The sequence below is a fragment of the Pieris rapae genome, chromosome 10, assembly GCF_905147795.1.
Source record: "Pieris rapae chromosome 10, ilPieRapa1.1, whole genome shotgun sequence".
NCBI classification, from domain to species: Eukaryota; Metazoa; Arthropoda; class Insecta; order Lepidoptera; family Pieridae; genus Pieris; species Pieris rapae.
The window spans coordinates 3604904-3630756 of record NC_059518.1 but is presented as its reverse complement, the minus strand read 5'-3'; the positions used below and the strand labels follow the sequence as shown (position 1 = coordinate 3630756).

The following is a 25853-nucleotide window of genomic DNA, read 5'->3' as shown; positions in this document are numbered from 1 at the left end:
ACAAGCGATCTCTTCCAGGCAACCCTAGTGAGAAAAGAAAACAATAAATAAAAATGATGAGTGCAAGAAGTGCATAACCAGAAGGTATATAAAAAAAATGTTTATATTAATCTAAAGAACCTTACGTTACTTATTACGTTCACATCTGAGGTTTAGGTTTAAAGACATTTATTCTCATAATAGACATAAGTCACAACTTACATGAGAACACTTATATGCTAACGTTACAATTTGAAAAAAAAAAACAGAAACTTGGTAGAACTTGGATGAACTTTCATTTCCGTAGATTGGGATCACTCAATAGATAGTCTTTTAATCTTAATTTAAATATTGCTAGGCTGCCTGCACTTTTTATGTTTTGTGGGAGTCTATTATATTTATATATCTTATATTAAAACAAATCAGCTTAGACATTTCCTTACACTCGCGTAATACGTGCATTCACTACAGTATTTAGATGGCTAAGCCGAGCTGTAAGGTGCAGATAAACGGCCAAAATAATCCTCTTTGTGTAAAAATGTCCCCCACTTTATTAAAAACCAAGTAATCCCCACTACTGGGCTGCGTAACGCGATTAAACTCTATAACAACGCAATACGAATGATATAAATTGAATTTAAATCCTCTGGCTTGATGACGCTGTTAATACGCGTATGTTTGTCATATCGAAACGATTTATTAATTAATAGCTAGTTTGGGGTTGAGATGATGAAGTTTATCGAAAGAATTTTAAACATATATGGAACTTAATGTATCCAGTTTCGTACGCAAGAAATTGTTTTTAGTACATATGTAAGCCCTTTCGTATGTAAGAAATTAGTTTTTATGGTCAATATATATTTAAGACACAATATTCCAAACCACTAATATTCTAATATTAGACAATCTTTAAATCAATACATTTGTAACCAGCACAACGGTAAATTAAGCCAAAAAGTTGTTTGAATGTATAAGGTTTATTGGCTTATAAGAATGCGTAAATCGAACTAGACATTCTAGTATTCCATTTTCAAACGAGTTCACGGTTATTGTCAGGTGTTTCAGGAAGGGAGGGTTACTCTTCATTACTCGCGCATCAAACAATCTCACTTACCCGCCATCTTGGCGGAAGTGACGTCACTGACGGGCCGCAATCTCTTTGATCATGCACAAAAATACTCATTCTCTAATTCAGTCCCTTAGGTGTTTCCGTACCGCGTGTTATCAAACAAATATAAGTGCTTTTATTCATATGAAATTGTTCGAATAACGTAAATATTTTTTTTCTCTTAATTTCTATTAACGATAATAATTTATTTGCAAGAATATGGTACAAAAATGTTATGGTGGTACAATCGTAAGTTCGCATATACCACACGTGCCAATTTATTTTATTTTAGTAAATTATTAAAATATATATTTACGTTATCAAATTATTTTTCGAATTCGTCTTCACGACTCGCGAATGAAAATGAATGAAGAATGTGACTTGACTTAAAGTCCTATGTACTAAGAGGGGCAGAGGGTATCCAGAGTGGATAACTAGTCTGATCGGCCCTGGGCAGCTCCCTACATTTCACTTCACCTCATATCAACTTCCTTCGCCTCTGCAAAGATGCTTCGTTGCCAGGTCTGTTTTGCGCGGCCACGTTTTCTTTCGCTTGAGGATTCCAGTCGAAAACTTGCTTGGCCCTTTTGGCTTTGCAATGGTTTCGCCATTTCCACTTTCAGCATTTTATATACCTGTCAATTGGCATCACATTGCATAGCTCCCATTTTCTCGGACCAGAATTTGTAGAGAAGTACTACTTTTTTAAAAGCCAGAGACGCACTTGCAAGCCTCCAAGCGGTTCAGGTCCATAGTTCATTTAGGACCCTGCTCGTTTGTCTCCGGTCCTAAAAAAGAACGACGGATATAATAGAATTTTCTTAACTCAAAATATTATGTTAAATAAAAGGATCATAAATCAATTTACCAAAACATAGAACCTCCATCATATTTTTTACACACGTGTGAAGCCGTTGATTTGACAACAAAACGTATAAATCACTCAAATACAAAAAACAGTTGAATAACAGAAGAAGACAATGCAATAGCCTTAATTGAGGACGACACCAAAGAGGTGTCATATCAAATTAAAAAGTGGATTACACAGGTGGTCCCGTTGATAAAAAAAATGTATACAAATCTTTTTGATATTAACAATGCTACTGCATGTTTAATCCTTCAAATACACCGCCTGAAGTCCAACTGATTTTGGTATTATCATTGTTCTCCTTATAGAATTTATTATAATATCGACCACCTTATAGTCATGTAAATTTCATCAAATATTTTACCTGTAAGGATTACTAACCTAATACATATAGCCATGATCCATACATTATCTGTAAATATAATTTTCTTAAAATAAATATACGTTTTTATATAGGTACACTGCTTAGTTTAACTTTATTATTTTATTTAAATTGTTTCTAGTAATATACATCGAAATGGGCATGGAATATTAACTAAAAGGTTACTACTGAATTTTCTGTTCAAATATTTTCGGTGTGATGAATGTTTCTCCTTTTTTCGTGAACCTGTTTAACTATCTAAAATTCGAAGGAGCGAATTTTGTGTCCTATTATTCTTATACACATATATACATATTATTTTCTGTTATTATTTATAAATAAACTCAACAAGAATGAGCATTCTAACATCATCAATTTTTTTACTGTAGTTTACTCAGGCGTCTCTTATGATTCTCCAATGTATCAAAACGATTCTCTTAATTGATCGACACTATAATCGCTCCAATTATATACTTTTTTTGTTTTTGACGAGATATCAAAGTTTTGCGAACTCAATTCGGTAACAAATCCGACGCTTCTCGCAAAACTTCACTGCTATTTAACATATTATTTGAATCAAAATTCATGTATGAAACTTATCTAGGAATGCTTCTAGTCTGTAATGAAATCTCTGTGTAACTGTGTCTACCGTTATGGCATAACGGAACACCCATTAACCTACGTCAAGCTGAATGTCATTTGCGATGCACTTTGTCTACCATCTCACGTTACCTGACACCCATTAGCTCTGACCTCCCCAACTTACCCTCTAGAAACTTACCCTCGTCTTACCAAAAATAGCACGGAAGTCTAGAAATTACTGGTACCTTATCTGTATATCGATAAGGTTCACTTTCGCTTGATATCTCGATGTGAGAATACAGAATATGTTTGCACGTGGATTGTGACCCATAACTTGTCATTTGCTAGTGATTTCTCGCCATATAGAAATCTCAGTAAGTGTCAAACTTACATTGAACGTTATTAGTGAGTGTCAGTTACAGCTTTGCTTTCGTATTTTGTTTCGGGAAAATGTATTTAGGATATTTCTTACACATTCTAATAATACAACCGTATTTAGTCCAAACTTCATTCACATCACCTTCCATAGTCCGATTCACTGAACTGTAACGAACTAGTTTATTATGGAATCAATTTCCGTTGGGGCTGATGGGAGATACTTCCAATTTAAAATAGCTTTGATATCCCTGTTTCAGAGGCCGGCAACGCATTCATTAAAATGGGTGTCCATGGGCTCATGGCTTCCGTAGGCTCGTTTGCCCCCCGTATCCTATGAAAAAGAAACAAATTTTAATCACCTGAACGTTTCTCTCAATGATCATCAGAGATAGAATGCCATATTGGACAAGACGAGACCTACTTAATGGCCTCCCAATGGGCCATGGGGCGAACGAATTTCTCACATTTTTATAAGGCACTAATCCTTTTAAACTTTTTCTGGTCTGAATACTTTATAAAAATCAAACTATCTATGTTTAAATTAAATACAGCCTTTTAAATACAGTCTAAACAAATAATGTTATAAGTGAATGACCACGTACAAAATTACATTTCAAACCTCAAGCACACTCATTTAAAATGCAGATCGCAAGCGTCGCAAAAGTGTCGGTAAAAAAAATCAAGAATTCGTTCACGGCAACTCATTGCAATTCGAATAACAATATTCGACGCAGGAAATGACAATTATTTTTAGTCCACAAGGACTGAGAGAATGTTTTCTCACACGGGCAAATAAGGACCCCTTTGTATGAACACCCGGGCAAAAAATTGTCCGTAAAAGTAGGTTAGTCGTGAAACTCATACGAGATGAATGGACTGTAGTATGATTTCAAATGGGATGTGACGTGAAAGTGGATATTTATTTTAACTATTACTGTTACATTCATTTATTGAAAGCCTTCCAAAGGTTTGCTGGTAATTGTATAATACTCGATAATACACAGTCAATGTATTTAAAATCTTTTTGATAATTTCTCGTCGGCCTCGTAATTTCCTACTTACTTAGCGTACTTATACGTCATAAAAATGATCATGAAACAGATTCTTTTGACTTTTTAAGCCTTGTTCTGACTTTTACTCACGGCATCCGTTTTAATTAATTAAATTGCGTCCAATACTTTTACTCCCAAATTTTATTATTTTTTGGTCCTTGAATTTTGTATGACGGTCAAATTTAAAGGAAATTACAGCTATCATAACTATTTAAACAGGCGAATTAGTGGCAATACTTTCTAATTGTTATTATGGACGTCAAACCCAGGACAGTACTATATCAATGCAATAATTAATAGGCGTCACAAAATTACTTGAATTGTTCCCGAAGTCTTCGAGTTTTGTGCTTAGCAACATATTTTTTATTAATTTTTATTCATACTTTCGCTTGGGTTCCTTTTAAGGGTACTCCGAGTAATATAAACGTACCAATCCATAAAGGGCTTCTAAAACTTCCCGCTTGCCCCTGTTACATAAAACAGTAATAATAATTAATAATTTTCCGTTAAATAAAGATGACCTGTAGTGTGCTTTTTACATTGAGGTTATTATATTTAAATTGTGAAAACTTTGACAACGAACTTTGTAAAAAATATAGGTATGAAGTGATAGCTCTTTTTATTCTTTATTTTACAAAATAAAATACATCACAGTATGTTACATTAGAAAACCGCTGTTGTTTGTATTAATGTAACCATAGCAGTCTTGTTTGGAGCGCGACAAATGCATATAAGAGTAGTTTATTAATTTAGAGTTTATGTTGGTTAGTGTTAGGCTATCTAATATCTGTTTGGGTAGACTATTTATAAGCCGCGGTAGAAAATACCTCGTTCTCTCGCTATATACGTTTCTTGCCCTCGACTTCTTTAATTTAATCTAGTATTCATTATTCGTATACGCGCAATACTCGTTCATAAAAAACAATTAATATCAATCAACAAATGACACTGTAAATGTCGAAATTATTTGAAAAACCGAAAATTTGATCGACAAATCACGTTTGATAGGACAACTTTAAATCTAGTTTACTATAATTGGTGCCGATCAAAATCACCAATGAGTAAGCGACTCATATCGGGGCGGTGCGGAATTTTCGAAAAAAGTCGAACAATGCCACGCTGTCTGCCTAGACAGGTATATGACGGGGCACATTTTATTGGTTTTCCGAAGCATTCCCTATTAATAAATGAGTGGGATAAAAACTCTTAGAATCCATTTGTCAGGAGTCCCGTGATTTATGGGCGAGGACTTTCTGGGTTCCTAGAAGACGGTTTTGTTCTATTTACTAACCTGTCACTATGATTTAGAGCAACTTTCAGTTTTGCCGCTTAAGAATCATTAAAAATATCAATGGTTGAGAACAAAATTTTAGTGAAAATCCGAATTGCCAATGACCATAGTAGTATAAAAACCATATCTTGCCTGAAAAAATCATGAAACAGATAGAAATTTGCCTGCCCAATACTCCTGTGGGCATTAATAATAATAGTCACCTTAATTCAGCGATACATCTTTATAATCCAGTCCAGTTTAAATATCTGTAAATACTCTTTTATGACTTTTAAGCATTGTCTAGAAAAATCTACGACTCGTAGAAAATACGTCTGGTTTTATAAGGTGGAACTTGTGTAACATAGGTACTTAATAAATTGTATCTTCTCTTAAATAACCCTATTGCAGTCACAGAGGTTAACAAGAAAAAGGTTTTAATCACGATTGTAGAAAGAAAATAACATGTAAGACACAAACCAGCCTTTCACGGGTTGGACAGTTCACGGAGTGTTCGAATTACAAATATTGCTGTGTCAGCGCGATTCCATCGATACGTCGGTATCACACCGCGATCGCGCCAGAAATGTGCTGACATCATTTAGGTGTTACTTATCGATATTAGGAATTTTCTAGGCTTAAATAAAATTCCTTTGCACTATTTTGACTTATAATGCTTTCTTCATAAAATATGAAAAACAGTTTGGTTTATTTATTCGTTTAACGGAATTATTAGGCTTAATTTTGTTCATTAGGGACTGAGTTATAATTACAATTGTATGTTCTTTTCTTATTAAAACGAAATCGGGCATAATCTATACATATAACACTATAGTTGGCCTAAGATTAATGTTTCATCTAAGGATCTATTGGTTGTTTTAATATTATTATACGTGTCTATTTCATATTTATTATTCTATATATAAATGACTGATTCAATCTACCTATCCACTTGAAATATATTTTCCTAATCAATGAAACACAGAACCGGACGACGGCAAGATCTTAAGCGGATTATACGAACACAACTTCAGTATATATATTTTCCCAAGAACCTGATCTTTCCAACGCAAGTTTAGCACTACCCGGAAGCCTATACAAAAGAAAATACCATCTTATCGTTTTGCGCACAAAAAATACGCGGCTCCTTTGATTTTACACATAGACAAGGTAACTTAAAAAGTTTCGGATTATCGATTTCTGCGAATTGGCTATGGATTTGTACTCCGTGGACCGGGAATGAATTACTCGTTCAGGGATAAACTTCTAATTTCGAATTTTAACAATCCTGCCAAAAAACCTGAGGTATGTTGGATTAGTAATCACAAAATTTAGTCGAAATACTCCGATTTTCTCTTTACCTCCATTAGCAATTACAAATTTGAAGTAAAAAAGTATTGGAGGCTTTGTAAACTTTGATATAAATAACTTAGGTATTTGAAACATGGCTTAAACCACAGATTGAACCGCAAGGAAAATATTTTTTTTAATGTTTAACTTGATGTTCATAAAATAATACCATTTTAAAAACAAATTCCAATGTAAAGTTAAATATATTTTAGGTAAATAACATATATTGTTATTATATATCAGAATAATATATTATTTATGTATATAATTTTTGTACAAGTTAGAAGCATCGACTATTACTAAAGTGATGCAGGGATGTATGAATTTTCGTAAGAGACATTTTCAATTTTTTTACTGTCAATTTTTTTAATTATTTTGTATACACAACATACACAAGGAAATTCCTGATTCACCGAGTATCGAACTCAGGATCTTGGGGTAAAACTAGCCATAGAGTCCACGATGAGAAATATAAACTTTCACACACATTATTTATTTTTATTTTAAATTTATTATACATTATAATATTATAAAAAAAACTTGTAACATAATTGCCTAAAGGCACTTGCGAAAATTTATATTTAACTAATTTTTGAATTTGTAGTAGACTTCTTTTTGTGGCTCTGCGTTATTTTTTATTATTGTATATTTGAACATAGAAATTAATCTCGTCATAGTTTTTCAGAAGATTTAAATGCCAAATACTACAAATATAATGTTCAAGAGATTCCTGACAATTGTCAATGTCATATGTGTGTGGATTGCCACACATAATTGCTAAAAACGGATGAATTAAAAATGCACAGATAAAGGTTGATAATATATATAATTATCTAAATAACGTGTAATAATTAATGATACCAGTCAAGAAAGAATTCGGGTTGGATGCAAGACGATGATCGATCAAAATAATAATTAATAATAGATCTCTTTGAGAGCCGTGATGGATCCCGACACTTAGTCATCGCGTTTAATTAAAACTTAAAATTATAGGTTGCTAAGTTCATTAAAATCTGTACTCTTGCAAGGTGACATATTACGATATTTAACTCATAAATCAAATTGCGCAGTTTGTCATATTGCTTAGTTAACTGTCAAATGTCAATTATATTTGATTACGGCTTTTAAATTCTGACGATTGCATGAAATGGCCACAGATCGTAGATTTTGTGAAATTTCATATAAAATAATCAATAAACACGTCACGAATATATCAAAGTGTTGAATCAAAATAACACACGCGGAATTAAATATAGGTTACATAGCATAAAATAGTTGAAAATTCTATAATTTTCACATCTAAGGTATATATAAACACGTATAAAATAAAACTATACCATATTTATTAACATGATGAAGGATGGGAAACATTTTAATTAATCAATTCTTCACGTAATTTAGGAATGAGTCCTTTTTAAACCTTGTATACATATTACATATATGTAACGAAGTTGTATTTAAATGAATCGTGTAACGTGGCTTTACGATTTTTAGTATTGGATGTATCTGCGTATAGTGCAGTTATATAATTGGATTATCGCCGATGAAGTTTAATTGCTGCGCGCGCGCATCAATGATGGACACACGCCCCGGGGCGCCCTCTGTCTTCGCGCCGATCAATTATAACCAGCTACATGTATATTATGGATACTTCCTTTATCATATACTTATGGACTTTATCATTCTAAAATTATAAATATTTACGGTAACTGTGCAGAAACTTTGGTTAATTACTGTGAATAATTTAACTTTATTATATAATTAAGTTAGTAATTTGTCCATGTAGATTTTGCAATTTTTAAATTCTGTATATTGGAAGCAGTTGCCATATATTAATAAATCTTAGGTAACACAATGTACAAGTGTATGTAATGAAACAATTGAAAGCTACATTCAGCAATAATAAAATGTTATATCCACAATAAGAGAGTGCGCAAACGCAATCTGGAGAGCGGCGGGAGGCTCGATCGAGCTAATGATAACGCCGATCGACGGATTATTACATTACCAACGCCGACAATTTACACCTTCGATATTTCCTATGTCATATCTTGAGAAACATAATGTATACTGTGATTATGTGGCAATAGGGGCAAGTCTAACACTAGTACCTATTGTCGAACAGAAACCTTCAAGGTACCTTATTCCATCGATTTTATGTTTGGATTAGTAAGTTATATTCTTATGCATTTTATCGACTTATTTCGCGTCCGCCGTTTTAGTGATGTTGAGTACCTATTGACTTAATGATAATGGAAGTTACGAAGAAGAAGAACTTAAAGATTCTTTTATCTATGCCACATGGTTGGCACATATAAAACGATATGATGAAGGCTTAGTCATTATTGTGGACTATCCCCGTATCTACTTAGAAACTTAAACCAGGTCAAACGGTAATTAGAAAGTCTGAAAACGAGACATTACTTGTTGGAATGTCGGTTCTCATTGAACTAAGCGTTTACGATATAAGCGATCGTGCAGCGATAGAGCGGACAATCAATAGTGCGATATGAATACTAGCTTATTCGAATGGAGCTGATTAGCAGACGCGGCAATGAATGGACGATCAGGGCGCCGCGGCCGTTGGGCGCCCGACAAAGGATCACGCACGGAATCCACAGACAATCCGTCGTATCGATCTCCGCGACCCTTCGAACCGAGGCTAGCACAATGCCGCAGCTCTTTATTATAGCATCTCACATTGTTGTCATTGTTATTATTATGATTCTTTACCGCTTTCCATTGTCGGCCGACGTTGTGGCGGTGCTTTTTCATGGCCCGCGTTTAGTCTGGGCATTGGGAGCGCGACGTTCGCACGCTTAGTCGCGGAAAAACGTGTTTTCCTTGTGGAAATTTTTATAGTTCTGTGGTTTTTACGCGGTGGTTGGTGCGCGCGCAACGCGCTGTGACGGATGGAAGACTGTTCCGGAGGCCTCGCTCGGTCAGCTGATGACGCGAACACAGCTGCAACGCTACCTATATAACGGGTGGAGGCATCTACTTCAAAGTGTACAAAACTGAAGTGCCAACTCCCGTCTTTGATAGGCAATTGTTTAATATGAGTGAACTGTGATGCGGTGTATATATAGGTAAACTGTGTTAGTTCATGCATAGTTAAACTCTAAGATGTGTTACCATTTGTAAATGGTAATTACATAGTTTCTTTAAATATCCCTTTGAGAATAAGATATTAATTGTTTTCCTTTTCAAGAAGAAGAAATACTAATAAAGTAGTTTTGGATACTTATGTAAAGCAACTAAGTAATAGGAGGTAAAGGGGCAGGAAGCTAACCTGATGTTAACGAACCAATTGGTTCGTAAATACTGAAAAACTAAAAAACTTAGTCCACTTATTCTTTGGGATACAGGAAAGGGCATGTTTAAAAAATTGTATCCGAGTAAATAGTACAAATTTCCTAGTTTTATTGAAAAGGAAAACAATGGTGCCACGTATGTGTACCTAAGGCACGGCTCAATGCATGTCACCATTTAATTTGCGGATGGCTCGACTCCAAGATAGGCCTGATGAGTCGGAGACAGTGGCCGGAAGGACACCCCCTCCCACTTCGACCCACCCCGGCCACAGATAATGTATCTCCTCTACCTATTGAAATACACCGAGCGAAAATCTAAAACGGCAACACAGATATTCATATTTGTAAAACTCATTAAAATTTCGTAAAGTCTAAAACGCAATTAAATTGTGCATCAATGTATCTTGTTTTTCTAATTTTCTAAAGCTTAGATATAAGTTTCTTGTTTTTAATGTAGTGAAATTCTTGTTTTTTGTAAAAAATGTTTTAAGTAATTTAGAGTAAAAAGGATGTAAATGTGAAAGCGAGCGCATATTCAATCATGCAAATGGACTCAGAACGCTAAATAAAATGCTTTTTTCTATCAAAACATTTTGTATATAAACTCTGAAATTTAATCATATTATAGAACTTAATTAAACGGCTGTCTTTTATGGGACGAATAGTATATTTATTCTATTTATTTGGTACCTGTACTGTAACGGGAATAGGAAAATATGTTTTTGAATGGATTTTCATCAGAGTAATGTGTCATTTTCTGTTTTTGCTACTTTTTATCGAACACTAGGCTTTATTTCGTTTTGTTTAAGTATTTGTTTTTATCACAGGAATATCGTTTGTTGGTTAAACTCAGTTTCTTTGAAAAATACCGGTGTATTTGATAATGCCTAGTCCATGTTGGGGGTGGTACCTCCCCAAGGTAGCACTTACGTATGCGGTCCTGTTTGTGCCCACATGACCACTGCTAAGCCTAATAGTAGACTTATGTTAGCGTTGCGTGATCGCTATCCTTTTCTAAATATACTACTGTGTAAGGGATAGTAATATGAAATACTTTTCATTTAAGCTAAACGCAGACATATAAACATATGTTATATGGGCCTGTTAAACTCGAATGAAACACTTATATGGTCTGTTTTTAACACGTTTTGGTCAATAGACTATTGTGTGACCAAAATGTAACACTTTTTGAGGTGCGAATCTTGTATCGATGTTTACCATATAGAAGCATGTTTCATTGAGACCTAACCTACAGCCTTTTAAGAATAAAACTACCATTTTGGCTCAAACTAAAGGAGGTGCGTTTTAAACACCAACCTTGCAAAAACTGTAACGAAATACGCGTGACATTGAAAGCTATGAATAAATTTGTGATAATAACATTTAAATGCCGTTGTATGTACGTCTTCTAACAACAAAGAGCTGTTTTATTTTGTCGTATCACATCTACTTTTTTGTAATTTATGTGACTTGCTGACCAGAAATTGTCAACTTAATCAGAAACATTGAATTAGAATTAGTATCAATCTAGTTCTTATCTTTATTCCGTCAATTTATTAAGGTTTGTTTTAAATTAGTTATTAGTCTTAAGTTAGGCTAGATTCGAAATGTTAAATGACTTCTTTATGTGGATACAATTTTTTAAACATATGTCAATCATGTCAATCTGACATATTTATCAAACATATGAAAATTATATCAATAAAATTTCAAACATCTGACAGTTATGTAATAATAAACAAAAAATATGCATAATATATAACATATGTCACGCATTATTACCAAAGAAAATAGCGTTACAATTTTTATATCTTTACGCAGTTATAAACTTTATTACAAAGCCAATCAGTCTTATTACCTTGATTAAGAAATAATTGCGATTACCTACCCTAAAACAAACGGAAATGTAATGTAGTAAAAACAAAACTAAAATAACTTGACTTAGTTTGTAGAGGCAAGAGGTTAAAAAACTTTTAGACGATGTTACTATGACTTTTAATTACTGATTAAGAATTTATATGTAATTACAAAATTGATAATTGGGAAATTAAACCACGATTCCCGCCAACAATGCACGGCGGCCATATTGCGGCGTCGCGTCACCTCAGTGTTGCCAGGCGTGATAATTATTAATTTGCAACGACACTCGCGCTCTCGCGGTTGTCATTAGTGACACCTCGCGCCAATTAGGAGGCCTAGAGTGTTTGATGCTCGTTTTTATTTAACACCAGCACTTATTGAATGACACGATGCGTCACTTGTGGTTTTTCAGTTGTTTGGAGGTGTGAATTTTTGCAATGCAAACCGATATAGCTACCGCACTTAAATTACCGCGGAGTGTTATGAGTGCTTTTGTTTATGGCACCTCGTTCAATTGTTACAATTATTGGTAAACTTCGATAACTAGGTTTCGTTATTTTTATTCGCTTTATATGTCAAATTATATTACTGTTACCTGACTAACAAAAGTGTGTATATAAAATAATATTTTTTTTAATAAATGATTTTTTACAAAACTGTGTTTCATTTCGACCTATAACTTTTTTTTATGCCAAACACAAAACAGATTTCATAAGTAATCCCTGGATATTTATACCAAATGTAATTTAAAACATTTATTTCTTAAAGGGTAAACTTTACTGGCCATCATAACTCAAAAATGTATTTAGAAAAAGTAAGATAATGATTACTGGAATTGTAAGAACAAAGGGTCCTTCTTGGAGAAACTATCGTGAAATTAGATTCCTAGAAAATTACCTGAGAGTCTTTTGTTTGTTTCAAGCTTACTTGTTTACCGTTATTTTAATGCCAAAGAGAAATTACTAATGAAATTTTTAATTTACTACACATGGTAGGTAATTATAGCCATTAAAATTACTCCTGGCTCTAACTCACGACATTTAAAAACTATTTTTTTTAGTATTTGGTTAAGCGTCTGCGTCTCCTTTTATCACAGTTAGAATACGGTTAATTAATAAGTAATTTATTATAAGGAGTTATAAAATTTTAAATTTATCAAATTGAATTCTATTTTTATAGTCAGAATTGATTAAGTTCCAATGTCGAAACGGAGAAAATCGTCAATCACAATTTTATACATATTATTTACTTAATTCTTAAAATAACATATTACCTATATAAAGAACAAGATTAATTATATAATTTCTTAATATGCAAGGTACATAAATGGCCATTTATGTATTTATTTAACATTAAGTTGATAATAAATAATTTGATATATATATATATTTAAACATATATATATATATATATATATATATATATATAAACATATATATATATATATAAACATATATATATATATAAACATATATATATATATATATATATATATATATATATATATATATATATATGTCATCATATTTAAACTAGAAGCAAAAATTTAAGTAATACAATTATTTTATCTAATAGGCATGACATATACCTATAGTCGCCTCTGTAATACCTACTTAAGGTACATTTCTGACCCCATTCATTTTAATTACAATATACACGATTTTGAAAAATTAGCTACAACCAGGTAACATAACAAAAACCTTGTAAATTCGCCAAAGATTGTACCACAAACTACAATAAACTGTTGTGGTTCACATAGACAATAACAAAAAATATTGGCTTAACAATATGGCAACACTCAATTTTTACTAACTATAATAGACCTCAATGTCTTTTAAAATAAAAGATTCAATATAATTGAGTGTTTACATACATTATGCAACAATTGAATGAGTAGCTGAATTGAGTAGTCTATTGTCAGCCCCCAACAAAGGAGTATATTGTAAGTGATCATCAATGATTCTTCAAAACAATGTAGCCTGTGGCTTATCAGTTTGGTGTTCAGCGCCTTGACCTTACTGTGCCAACTGTGTAAACTCTAACAAATGTGCTACTCTCAAGGTACCTACGCACTTATTTCATTTCATATTGTTTGTTCTATGGTATTTCAATACGGCAATCTGTCTTTGCCATTTCTTATCATGAGGCTCTAACAATAAGAAATTATAATTGCAAATTGTCTACAAAATAAAGAGAAGCTTGTTTATCGCATAAACTAAGGTCAAAAAGGATCAAACACCGTCGGGAAACAGCATTGTAATTTGCATGAGGCGGTGCGGACGAGCCAAACGATCGCCTCGCTCGCCACGCGATTAAAAATGCAGGGCGCGGCGGGTGGGAGCGCGCGGGCGGGGCGGGGCCACGGACAGGCTTCCCATTGGCGGGCGCGCGGGGGGCGGGGCTGGCGGGACGCGGGGCGGACGGGGGGAGAGCACTCGCCGCCGCCCGGACGTCGACCACCTCACAACGCACGTAGCCCTCGCGCCGTACGGTATCGCGAGACGTATCCACGCGCGCCGCCGCGAGTCCATGTGAGCGACCGACAGTTCTCTTGTTGTGTACGGTGAACGAAGGATCGGCAAGCTGTACGCGCCGCAGGAAGACGACATGTTGACGATGGAGACGGATTTGAAAGGCGGTAGCCTGCACGCTACCGTGCCGCCGCACCATGCGTTGCAGCACGGCTACGGCTCGCTGGGCGCCCTCGGTGGTATGATGTCGCTGCCGCAGCAACAGTCGCTGGGTCAGCATCAGCCACTGCAGCATCATCAGCATCAGCCACTACCACAACACCACCAGCCTCCGCCTCAGCATCACCAGCCGCCCAACAACAACAATAACACCACAAGCAAAAACTCTAACGCTGAACGGGTCAAGCGACCGATGAACGCGTTCATGGTGTGGTCACGCGGGCAACGCAGGAAAATGGCCTCCGACAATCCTAAAATGCACAATTCCGAAATTTCCAAACGTTTAGGCGCACAGTGGAAAGATTTATCTGAATCTGAGAAGCGACCATTCATCGACGAAGCTAAGAGATTGCGAGCTGTTCACATGAAGGAACATCCAGATTATAAATATAGACCAAGGCGGAAAACGAAGACTCTCGCAAAGAAACAGGAAAAGTATCCTCTAGGCGGTGGATCGTTATTAGGTGCAAGTGACGTGCAAAGAACCGCCGCTCCGTCGGCGCAACAACCCCGCGATGTTTACCAGATGACTCCAAACGGCTACATGCCCAACGGTTACATGATGCACGATCCCAGTGCATATCAGCAGCAAGCATATGGCTACCCGCGCTACGACGTGTCACAGATGCAACAGAGCGGATACGGCGGAGGTTACTATGGCGGTGGACAAGGATCTCCATACCTGCCGCAGCCACCGTCGCCATCCGCTTACGGAATTGGCCCCGGATCTCCAGGCGGCTACGCGCTACCTGCATCTTGCGCATCACATTCACCAAGCGGTTCATCAGCCAAGTCCGAGCCAGTGTCGCCCGGACCGCCTGGTCTCAAACGGGAGTTTGTGTCGCATGAGCCGGTTTCGCAACTGAAGCGCGAATACGGGCAAGCGGGTGGCCAGCACCCGCACGAGTTAGCCATGAAGCGAGAGTACGGGCAGCAGGACCTCAGCCACATCATCAACATGTACCACGTACCAGACGAACAGAGGTACGCGGCGGCAGGCGAGCGCGCCATGCCGCTCATCTGAGAATCGCCCTTCGCGTGCGACATCGACATCCCGCCGCTATGAGCGCGTCGCACGCCCGTGATTATCGCGTTAGGACAGTGATCGTTATTCCCAGCCAAACATACTTCTAGGTATGTCAATTTATTTGTTTATCGAAGCCGGGAGCCGGCTCTGTTAGTGTTGCGCGATGTTGACTCTTAATCGGCCCGCCGTCGGCCGAGCGTTCGATTTAATGTTGTTGATTAATCTTGTATTATATTACGATTACTGTATTTTTTCATGGTTTAAGTTTATATTATAAGTTGTGTCGTGCGGACGAAAGGCTGTGGAGTGATATTCGCGTGTGAGACGATGTAGTGAAAGAGATTATTTGAATACCAAAAAAATTTTTGATCAAATTGTAAATATAGTGTTAAAGGCTAGAAAAGTTGAAGTTAGTGGATAATGTAGGTAGATAGAATTAAGAAGTGCCACGGCGAACACTCGTACGGCCGTCGTGTATGTACAAAATATTTGTTATATCGAATCGAAAGTTATAGAGCCTCGAAAGACTAAAATATTGTAATACGAAAATGTACAGTGAGTGTTATATAGTCAGTGGACACAAAAGTATATTGAAAGAAGATAAAGTTATCAATAAACGACGCGTTAAAATTGTACATGCTGTTTTGTTGCTTCCCCAAACCAACCCTTTATGCATTCAGTGAAATCAAAATCAGTTTTAACATACCGACAGATTATAAAATCAGCTATTAAGCAACGCATACATTTTCATGTAAAAGATATCAACGCGTATGCTAAAGAAAACAAAATTTTGATTAATAACATATTTTGAATTAATAAACATCTAGAAAGTACTTATCCTATGAATTAATGCTTAATCAGAAATTGCAATAAATTATTTCAACAGGTAGGTTTTTTTGTTTTTCATTATGCAATTTACATATCGAAATTGAACTTTGAATGTTTCATACTGTCAACATGTAGGGGTGAATTGATAGATTCAGGCATTCCTTGGGGATACATAATCTAACGCCCCAGTAATTAAACTATTTTCAATTGCGCATTAACGAATATTACATTTCAGTTTAAGCTTTTAATTATTTCCTTTTTGTGCAGTAGTATTTAAATCATCTTAAACATTTTGATTAAATCAAATTCAGATATTCACTTGTGGAAAGATTTATTAAGTTATTCATAATTATTTATTTTCTTAATGAAATTGTGGTCGAATTTTTTAACTAAAACATCTATACAAAGCTAAAATATTATAACAACATTTGATAAAGCAAGAATGAATAATTCCGGATATAGGTTGGCACCCCAACCGTCACGCGACGGGAATCGAACCATCGAGGGTGGAATCACGGTTCACACGACACCGCATTGTTTTCTCTCACGCTCATATCATTCAAATGTGACGGTGGTGAGAAAAGGAAATGACCTAGCTTTTCTTTTACTTTTCTTCGACCTTCTGACAACTTAAAAATCGAATACTATTTACACAACAGCCTTTATTAGAGATTCAAAACAGGCACTTAAATTTAACTAAAAATATTTCTTCATTATCTTCACTTAAAATTAATTTTTAGTTAGTTATGTCACGAATATTTATTTTTTACACTGCTTCCTAATGCATTGTAGCTGTGGTAGAAATTTCGTCTTGGCAGTATTAATATTTAAAAAACTTAAAGGAATTAGAGAAAGACTATTCAAAAAGTTATTCAAAAAGTAGAAACATTAATACGATAGTTCCTATGAATGTTCTGTGTGATTGATCCACTGTTATATTACTATGAAAAATTAATTTAAAAATCGGTATCATTCAATAAATTATCTCTATAAATCGGGGAATATATTTATCAAATTCAAATTTAATATAAATTAAAGTGAATTACTTAATTCAATGCAAGTCTAGTTGTATTCTTTAACAGTCTAGTTGACAACAGTCGTATTTATTGTTGTAATTAAAAGTTCTAATCTATGCCAATACTAAGGCAATTGCATTACATGTTTTGGACCGATGCATATGAGTATAGAAAGAATAACAGTTGATTATAGGTATTTATTTTTGTAAGTCGAAATTCAGTGACATAATGCTTTCATAAAATATACGATATAAATGTAGTATCAGGTCAGATAAAAACTTTAGTTCTATATAATGTGTCATTCATTGACATCATCAAAGGTCAGGCACAGAAGGCTGATCTACTCCTAAAACAAATATCAAAAAGAGGCCCGTAAAGAGTAGACGCGCAATTTACAGTTTTCATAAAATACGTGTTTTTTATCAGATAGTGCTACAAATATATATTTTATTTAAAAAAAATTTACATACAGTATAAAACTTAAGCATTTGATTCTATGAATGTCTGCATATCATCGTTTGAGGCTTTTACAGTCGAGAAAACACTTATTAGATTAGTTAAATACACTTCATTACAAAAATTATCAATGATTCAGACAAAAGATGTGTCTGTCAACTGCAAATAAATCCCGTAAATAAAACCATATGTTATAACATTAAGAGTTGCCTTGACTAAGTATGTTTATTACTACTAAGAAAATATAAAGAACATAAGAAATAACTACAAAAAGAATTAGTGACTGTTCGTTGCATTCAGCAAATAATATTTAGTAATCAATAAGATATAGTTTTAATTTTAAAAACAGGGTTAAATCAAATCAAATCAAATCAAAATATCTTTCTTCATATAGGTAAACATGTACACTTATGAACGTCAAGAAAAACAAATTAAATTAACTGTAAATTTACATTTACAACTAGATATTACAATTGAAGTGAAAAACGTCGTAATAAAGAGTGATAAAAATACTGTATAGAGTGTGGGCGTAGTGACTTCAGCGTGCGATTCTCATCCCTGAGGTCGTATGTTCGAACCCCGGCTATGCACCAATGGACTTTTTGTCTATTTACACATTTGTTGTGAAGGAAAACCGTGAAACCGGCCTCCCTTAGACTCAAAAAGTCGATGGTGTGTAAAGCCCAGGAGAGCGATCACCTAAATTCTAGATTGAAAGAATATCATGAAACAGATACAGAATTCTGATGCCCAGACCTAAAAAGTTTGTACCGCCACTGATATTTATTTTAGAACAATCCCATGAGGATCATAAGAGATAAGAAGAAAGAACAACATTGTTTGTGGGGATTAGAGATATTTATAAATTAATAAAATTAGTCTTTCTGAGGAAATTATTAACGAACTTATAATAGTATACTTATATTCATATTCTATTCTTAAAGGTATAAACGGCAAAACACAAGTGATATTTGTGATTGATTGTAATATTTATTCATTTATTTATTTCGTAATCCTACAGCTAACATAAATTATATGTAATTACAAACAAATACACTGAAAATATAGCCAAAGATGGAATACATGATACATTTTACTACAAAAAGATTTACAAAAGGCAACAAACAAAAAATAAGTATTTAATACATTTAACTAATTGTGATTTCATTTATTTAACTAAGCCTAAGCCGATACAAATGTTTTAAAATAGTTTAATATGAATCTAACTAAAACATATTTATAATGCACATTGCAAACCACAAGTAATAAAACCCATCTTTACAATACATCTGTTCGGTGCATCCGCTTATTTTTTTCGCTAATTCTCAAACACCCGTCAAACAATGTTCTCACGTAATTCGTTCGACAAACACACTGTTTGTTCTAGATATTGACACCGACGCCCCCTGGCGGTCCCTTTGTTTTTATGTTTCTTGTCAACATCTCATTTGTCGCTAAAAGTGGGTGGCATGTTTGAAGTCTGTGATACGATACTTGTCATTAATTCTGTGTTAAAGTTTACTGCTTATCAGCGGTCTGGAATGCCTTATTCCAAAAAGTCATATGACATAATATGTTGTTCTGGCGGCGTATTTGTTAAATTACGCGTGGAAATAACTTATGTATAGTTAATAATGTGACAGATATTCCGTGTTTACTAATCTATACATATATATATATATATAATGATATATACACTTATATTATATATATGTACTTATATTATTCATTTAGCATTTGTTTAGCGTGAATACGCAGTTAACATTACTGTTTTAATATGGATTTTAACCTAACCTAAACACCAAAAGCTCGGCAAACAGTGCAAATTTGTTAGTAGGTAAATGTCATAATACATATTGTATTTTATAAATAACTAGGGTTTCTGAGCTTTCTCAGAAAGCACCCTAAAGTACGTAGCCTTGTACTTGTACAGAGGTAAAGCAAAAAATGTATAACTTTCCTGGAAACACCTAACGGTACTACAGGTAGGCTTTTACTGACCATTCCATTTTACTGCTTGGGTATTGGAAATTTTTATTATTATATTGGCTTTAGGTTACGCATTTATATTTGTAGAAACCATCGTATATCATGCAGGGAAAATTTAAATGATTAGGTTATCTGTATAGTCAGAGACATCTCGTATAAGAAACTGCTTCTGATGACTGTCTTTTAACACTTAACTGGGTTCATCGGCTAAGTGATACTGCCGCCCATGGACACTCTCATTGCTGGGAGCTCGCTAGTGAGTTGCAGCCGTTTTTTTGGTGGATATGAAATCCACCTACGATATATTTTGTGTACGTAAATATTATTTAACGCAGATCTGTGCGATTCTTTTAATATTTTATGGAAAAGAATATATTATATACACTTGTGCACCGTGCGCATTACATTATGTTCTGTTCTTTTGTACACTTGTTTTAGTATTATGTATTTTTAAGGCACTAATTAAAAGGATATTCCAACTTTTTTTTAAATTTAATGGTGATAACTGAAGTATACAAGGCTTGACTTATACAGATCCAGCAAACGTGAATGTAGAAAAATAACAATTAATTTCTGTGTAACGTCCTAATGGAAAGGCCAATTTCACGGAACATACATCAGTATTTGTTGAGTCGAATTCAGTGAATCCCTAAAAAAATTGTCATGGTCTTGGGAAGCCCTTTTTAAAGGCCTTAAAATGTTTTTTTAATTTTCTTTTTTTCCATTGAACTAAATTTCAAAAGCAAAAATGCTGTATCTGAAACATACCATGGAAAGTTCGAGAATAAGTACAATTGATTAAGAAACGGCTTCTACAAATTCATTGATTTGCATGATTTGGGCGTAGCTAACAAGCAGCAACATATCTGGAGTGGGTCTGTCATACCCCTATATGTCTGTGTCAGTGAGTTTGTCATATAGGGGTTAAATAGACTCCACTCCAGATATTCTGCTGCTAAGAAAGCCGGGTTGGTTCTCTTTAGCTACTATTAACAACCCCGGTTATTTCTTACACATATTAAATTAATTTCCTGGTTAATATTTAGTGATTTAAATGATCGGTTTTGATTGTTTATATATTTTGCTTCTATCAATTGATGGCCATAACTTATACTTAACAACAGTAGCTAAATCTAACATTAAAATACTTGTTTTTAAAAATGGAATTCTAAGTATCACCTACCCCGCGGTAGTCCAACAAAAAGGTTGTTTTTTCCGAAAGTTTTATGACAGCAAGGGTACATTATAAAACAATTAAACGGCCGTAAACACGCCGACGTTTGCTTAACTGCAATAGGTTTTGTTTTTGGTCAAAATTATCATGTCTATGTCAGTTTTACGATTTATTTAATGATGTTTGGTTTCATTTCCGTTTATTATTATGATTTCTTTGATTTTTATCTTTCTTCTTATATGTCTATACTATTAATACTGTCTATCGAAGCTTAGAAGCAGAAAACCTCAATTGAGTAGACACATAAACAAGGTGATTTCTGTACCTTACATTTGATTGCTTTTACAAAGAGAGCTTTGATGGAGCTTTGCATTTCTTTTACATATTGATGATTATTGGGCCAAAAACCGGATTGCAAATTCCTATACATGTGTTATATTTGTTGTTAATCGCAATTAATTACGGATGTAATAAATCCATTAGTGATACTCAAGACTTTAAGCCGGCGACTACCCTGTAACGTAACGTAACGTAACGTAACGTTACAGGTCAGTACAGCGAGCTGATCTTTTGCTCGCCTCGCTTGCTCCATTCGGTTGTCGATATTCTTGCGAATCCCTTTCAGTGTTACGTTGTTGTTACGCCTTATTTTAAGCATAGTGTTCGCCACGAGCATGTACGTAAGTCAGGTAAGTCAGGTAATACGGCTAATATGACGACTTAAGGGATAACACTCACGCGTCTAGAACACCGCTTTACCTACACACCAAAATATGATGAGCTATATTTGGGATTGTGCATAATTAATAATATGTTTTTAGTACAATCTTATCGTAAAAATATTTTAAAATGCCTAATAGCTTCAACGGAAAAGTTGCGTGGATTATTTATTCCGGGAAAAAGTTAGTCACCACTTGCAGATAAGAGACTTATAGATAACGAATTCTTATCAGTGGCTTTCATGATTTTAAACGTGTTTGTGACTTCATTGTTAATTTATTTGCAAAGATTTGCGTGTTTAACATTTATAGGAGAGCTTTGGCCTCTTTGAAGTGGCAACAACAAAAAAATACTTGGAATTTTTATTTTATTTACAAAAACTAAACGACACTCAAACTAAGGAAATACCAAGAATTTGGCAAATATAACAATTGTATCGCGACAAAAACATCAATTGTAAAAGTATAAAAACTAAAGGAAAATGGATTTTACAGTATAGTATAGTTGTCCCCATATATCACTATGATAATCATTTTATTTAAAGTTTTCTTTATCAGTAGTACGGTCTGTGGAACTGCTGTGCCAGAATTTAATGAAAATTGTTACATAACGTTTGATATACTTATTTCGCTAGTAGCAAATAAAAATCATAATGTATTATGCTAAACCTAGAGATAGATAATCTTGACAAAGACATCAGATTCTTTGATTATTTTTATCTGCATTGTGGGTACGTGTTACATTTTTTGTGTGTAAACCATAGGAGAAAGTATCACTTACGGTCCTGGGCAACAGATTATATAAATGGAAAAATATATTGATAGCCGTGATTTGACTACTAATTTTACTAGACCTATTGCCTCATCAAAAAATCTATAAGTTTATGTAATAAATTAAATAATAATTAAAGATAGAATTTTTAAATAGATTTACGCCTCGTTTTACTCACATAATTTTGCCGTAACAAGTCAATCAAATAAGTAGGTGGATAAAAAACAATGCGCCATAGGGCAGTCATAAATCGAGGGCGATTGAGTAAATAATTATAAGGGCGGACTTGAATAATTAAAAACAAATGAACCCGACACGGATAATCTTATCTTGTTCAATCTTGATTTATATATTTCGTCGTTGTTTTGGTGAAACTATTTGTAATGTTATTTATATACATTTAAAATTACTACTTCTGACAATTTAAAGATATTTTTTTATATTTAATTGTTACCATGTGCCCAATCATACTATAAGCCTTAAATTAGTATAATTTTTAGTGATAATTATTAAAATAACATGTAAAAGTTCCGGTGGATGCCTGGAAGAGATCGCTCCGGTGCCGCTCCGCCCGTACTAATTAATTATTTTAGTTGAACTATATCAAAGTTAAATAAGTTTTAAAAATTATTAATAAAAAAATACATGGCAAATACAAATATGACTTCAAAACATAGGTTATATATATCAATACGGCCATTTACTGGCTGGGATTATGGCTTAATAGTCTTCCAAGCCAAGCTCAGTAAAATCATTATAATCTGTGACAGTTGTATCTATGCAGTTCAATGTCTTGCGTTTATTTCAGGAAAACAAAAGAAGTTCAATTATCGATGGAATTGCCAGAGACTAAGAACGTGTTCTATTCTCATCTGTGGGTTACGTCACTGTCAATACTGTGTTCGTGTATGACACATAAGTGTTTGTACAATTTATATGTGAAGTGCTCTTTGGGTTTAGACGCGCCGGCGCCTTGCTGGGGTCATCGTGATCAATATTATAGATATAAAGTTTTTTTGTTTTCTTCTAAATACACAGAGAAAGTCGCCGAAATCCGCATAGTTAGAAAAAAATCTAAACTATTTTTGTCTATGGAAATTTAATCAATATCGAAACCAACTTCCATTTATAATATGTACATAAACATTTACTAATTTATTACATAAATCAGGGTCTACAACCTTTTTAGGACTGAGCCTCAAATTTCTGTATATGTTTCATGATAATTTATCAATCTAATAGGCTAGTAGGCCTCCTTTGTCTGACAAACACTGTTCTCTGGCTCTAAGGCAAGCCGGTTTCCTTTCCTTCCATCCTTGATGATTTCCTTCACCATTCGAGCGAATATAAAATGCGCACATAGAAGTCCAATGGTGCACATCCGGAGATCGAACCTACGACCTCAGGGATGATAGTAGTACGCTGATGTCTCTAGGCCACCACTGCTCTTTACCAATTAATTATGCAGATTAATTTGTAACATTATAAAATAATTATAAAGTATTTACGTAGAAACTTTCTTTTCATTTACAGGAAACGACTTTGAAATGTAATTAAAGTAACTTGTTATTTCTAGTAACAGCTTGTCAGTATTAAATTAATTTACTGAACGGTTTAAGTAACGGTAAGCTGAAGACTCATCTCCTAGTTACATCCACGTCAATTGCATCAAGTTCCAATCCATAGGACTCACAAACTTAAAATCTATGGCATAAAGATGTTATTCGCATATCTCTAAATTTGACCGTAAACAACCGATACATACATTTGGTGCATCATCAACAGATTTCCATTTTCCAAAATGCCCTTTCACACTTGATAATAGAGATTAAATTCCCCTGTCAATATTCTCTTCGTAGCAGGTTAGTAGGTAAGAATAGCCCGGTCAAACGTTTAGCAAACAGCGAGGCGGATTCGTTTTGGTTATTTGTAGTGGCTTCAACGAAATGGCTAGAAAAGCACTCAGACCGCCTAACAATGTTGATCGTGCTTCGTTTCACTGAAAACCTGCTGAGGTTTCGCTTAGAATTCTTTATGCCCACACTAGACTGTAAAAGGTATATCTTTAGAAGATACTGGCCATCGATACAGATAAGAAAAACATGTGACAGTATAAAATCTGTGAAATCTAAAGAATTATTATTTATGAACAATTCTTACATGTTTATTGTATTTAAATTTAGAATGCGTAAAAATATTTAAATTACATTTGCTTGCCGTATACTTAAACATATTATGAACTATTAAGGAAGATTGTCTGGTATATTCTTAGTAAAAAAGGTACAATGTTTAAGTATGTACAATAAAAATAGGCATACATAGGTATACTACAACTAGTCTTTAAATCAAGATAAATGGGACAGATAAAGTAAATATGGATGTCACTGACTGATATTGTTATACCGTGTCAACAATTTAATCTAAATTAATAAATTAGTAACAAAAATCAATATAAATAGCAAATTGTCTCAAACAAAGCACCTCGGAAGCATCTTTGGATCAAATACAAAAGTAATCGGCCATCAATCAACCTTCTGAATTCCAACAAAAAACTCTTTGTCGGGCCAAAACGACTGGTAATTGGTAAAAAAAGTAGGACTTTAATGAGTCGAAACTACTAAATCATTTCGCTTAGTGCAAATTATAGTATTTTAGTGGCGTTTAGGCGATTTCTGAAACAGACACTTAGTAATACAAAAAATGAGTCTAATTTCACACCTGTTTATATTTAATTGTATAATGATGCGGACAGTGGACCAGTTGCACGCCCAAATTTATTCCGTAATTAATAAGATTCAGTATTTAACGGTTATATACATATTGATAAACAATATGAAATATTTTGTACCTTATTTATTTATGTTTAATGTAGTAACAATTTTTTTTCGACTGTCCTCTCCACAAGACATATTCTTTTATGGACGAGCGAACTCGAGTCGACTCCCGTTTGACGTTTACTGGGAGATACGACCTCCAACTGTAGAAAATAGCATACTCCACCTGCAAAGGCTAGCCACTAAAATGGATGACCATGGGCAGCAATGATTACTCTTTTTGAGC

At 34.3% G+C, this 25853-nt stretch overlaps 1 protein-coding gene and 1 long non-coding RNA gene across 2 annotated transcripts in view; both read left to right on the top strand.

Annotated features, from left to right (window-relative positions):
• LOC123689504 overlaps positions 1-25853 on the top strand; it is a 257049-nt gene that overhangs the window by 167705 nt on the left and 63491 nt on the right. The window lies entirely within an intron of this gene.
• LOC110994257 (transcription factor Sox-14) lies at positions 14580-16474 on the top strand. Its single transcript, XM_022260804.2, has one exon. It carries the CDS (start codon positions 14730-14732, stop codon positions 15834-15836), a length of 1107 nt encoding a protein of 368 aa, XP_022116496.1. The 5' UTR covers positions 14580-14729; the 3' UTR covers positions 15837-16474.

Bases quoted from the DNA above. Each gene is read 5' to 3' on its own strand.
- LOC110994257 (XM_022260804.2), top strand. From the start codon at position 14,730: ATGTTGACGATGGAGACGGATTTGAAAGGCGGTAGCCTGCACGCTACC.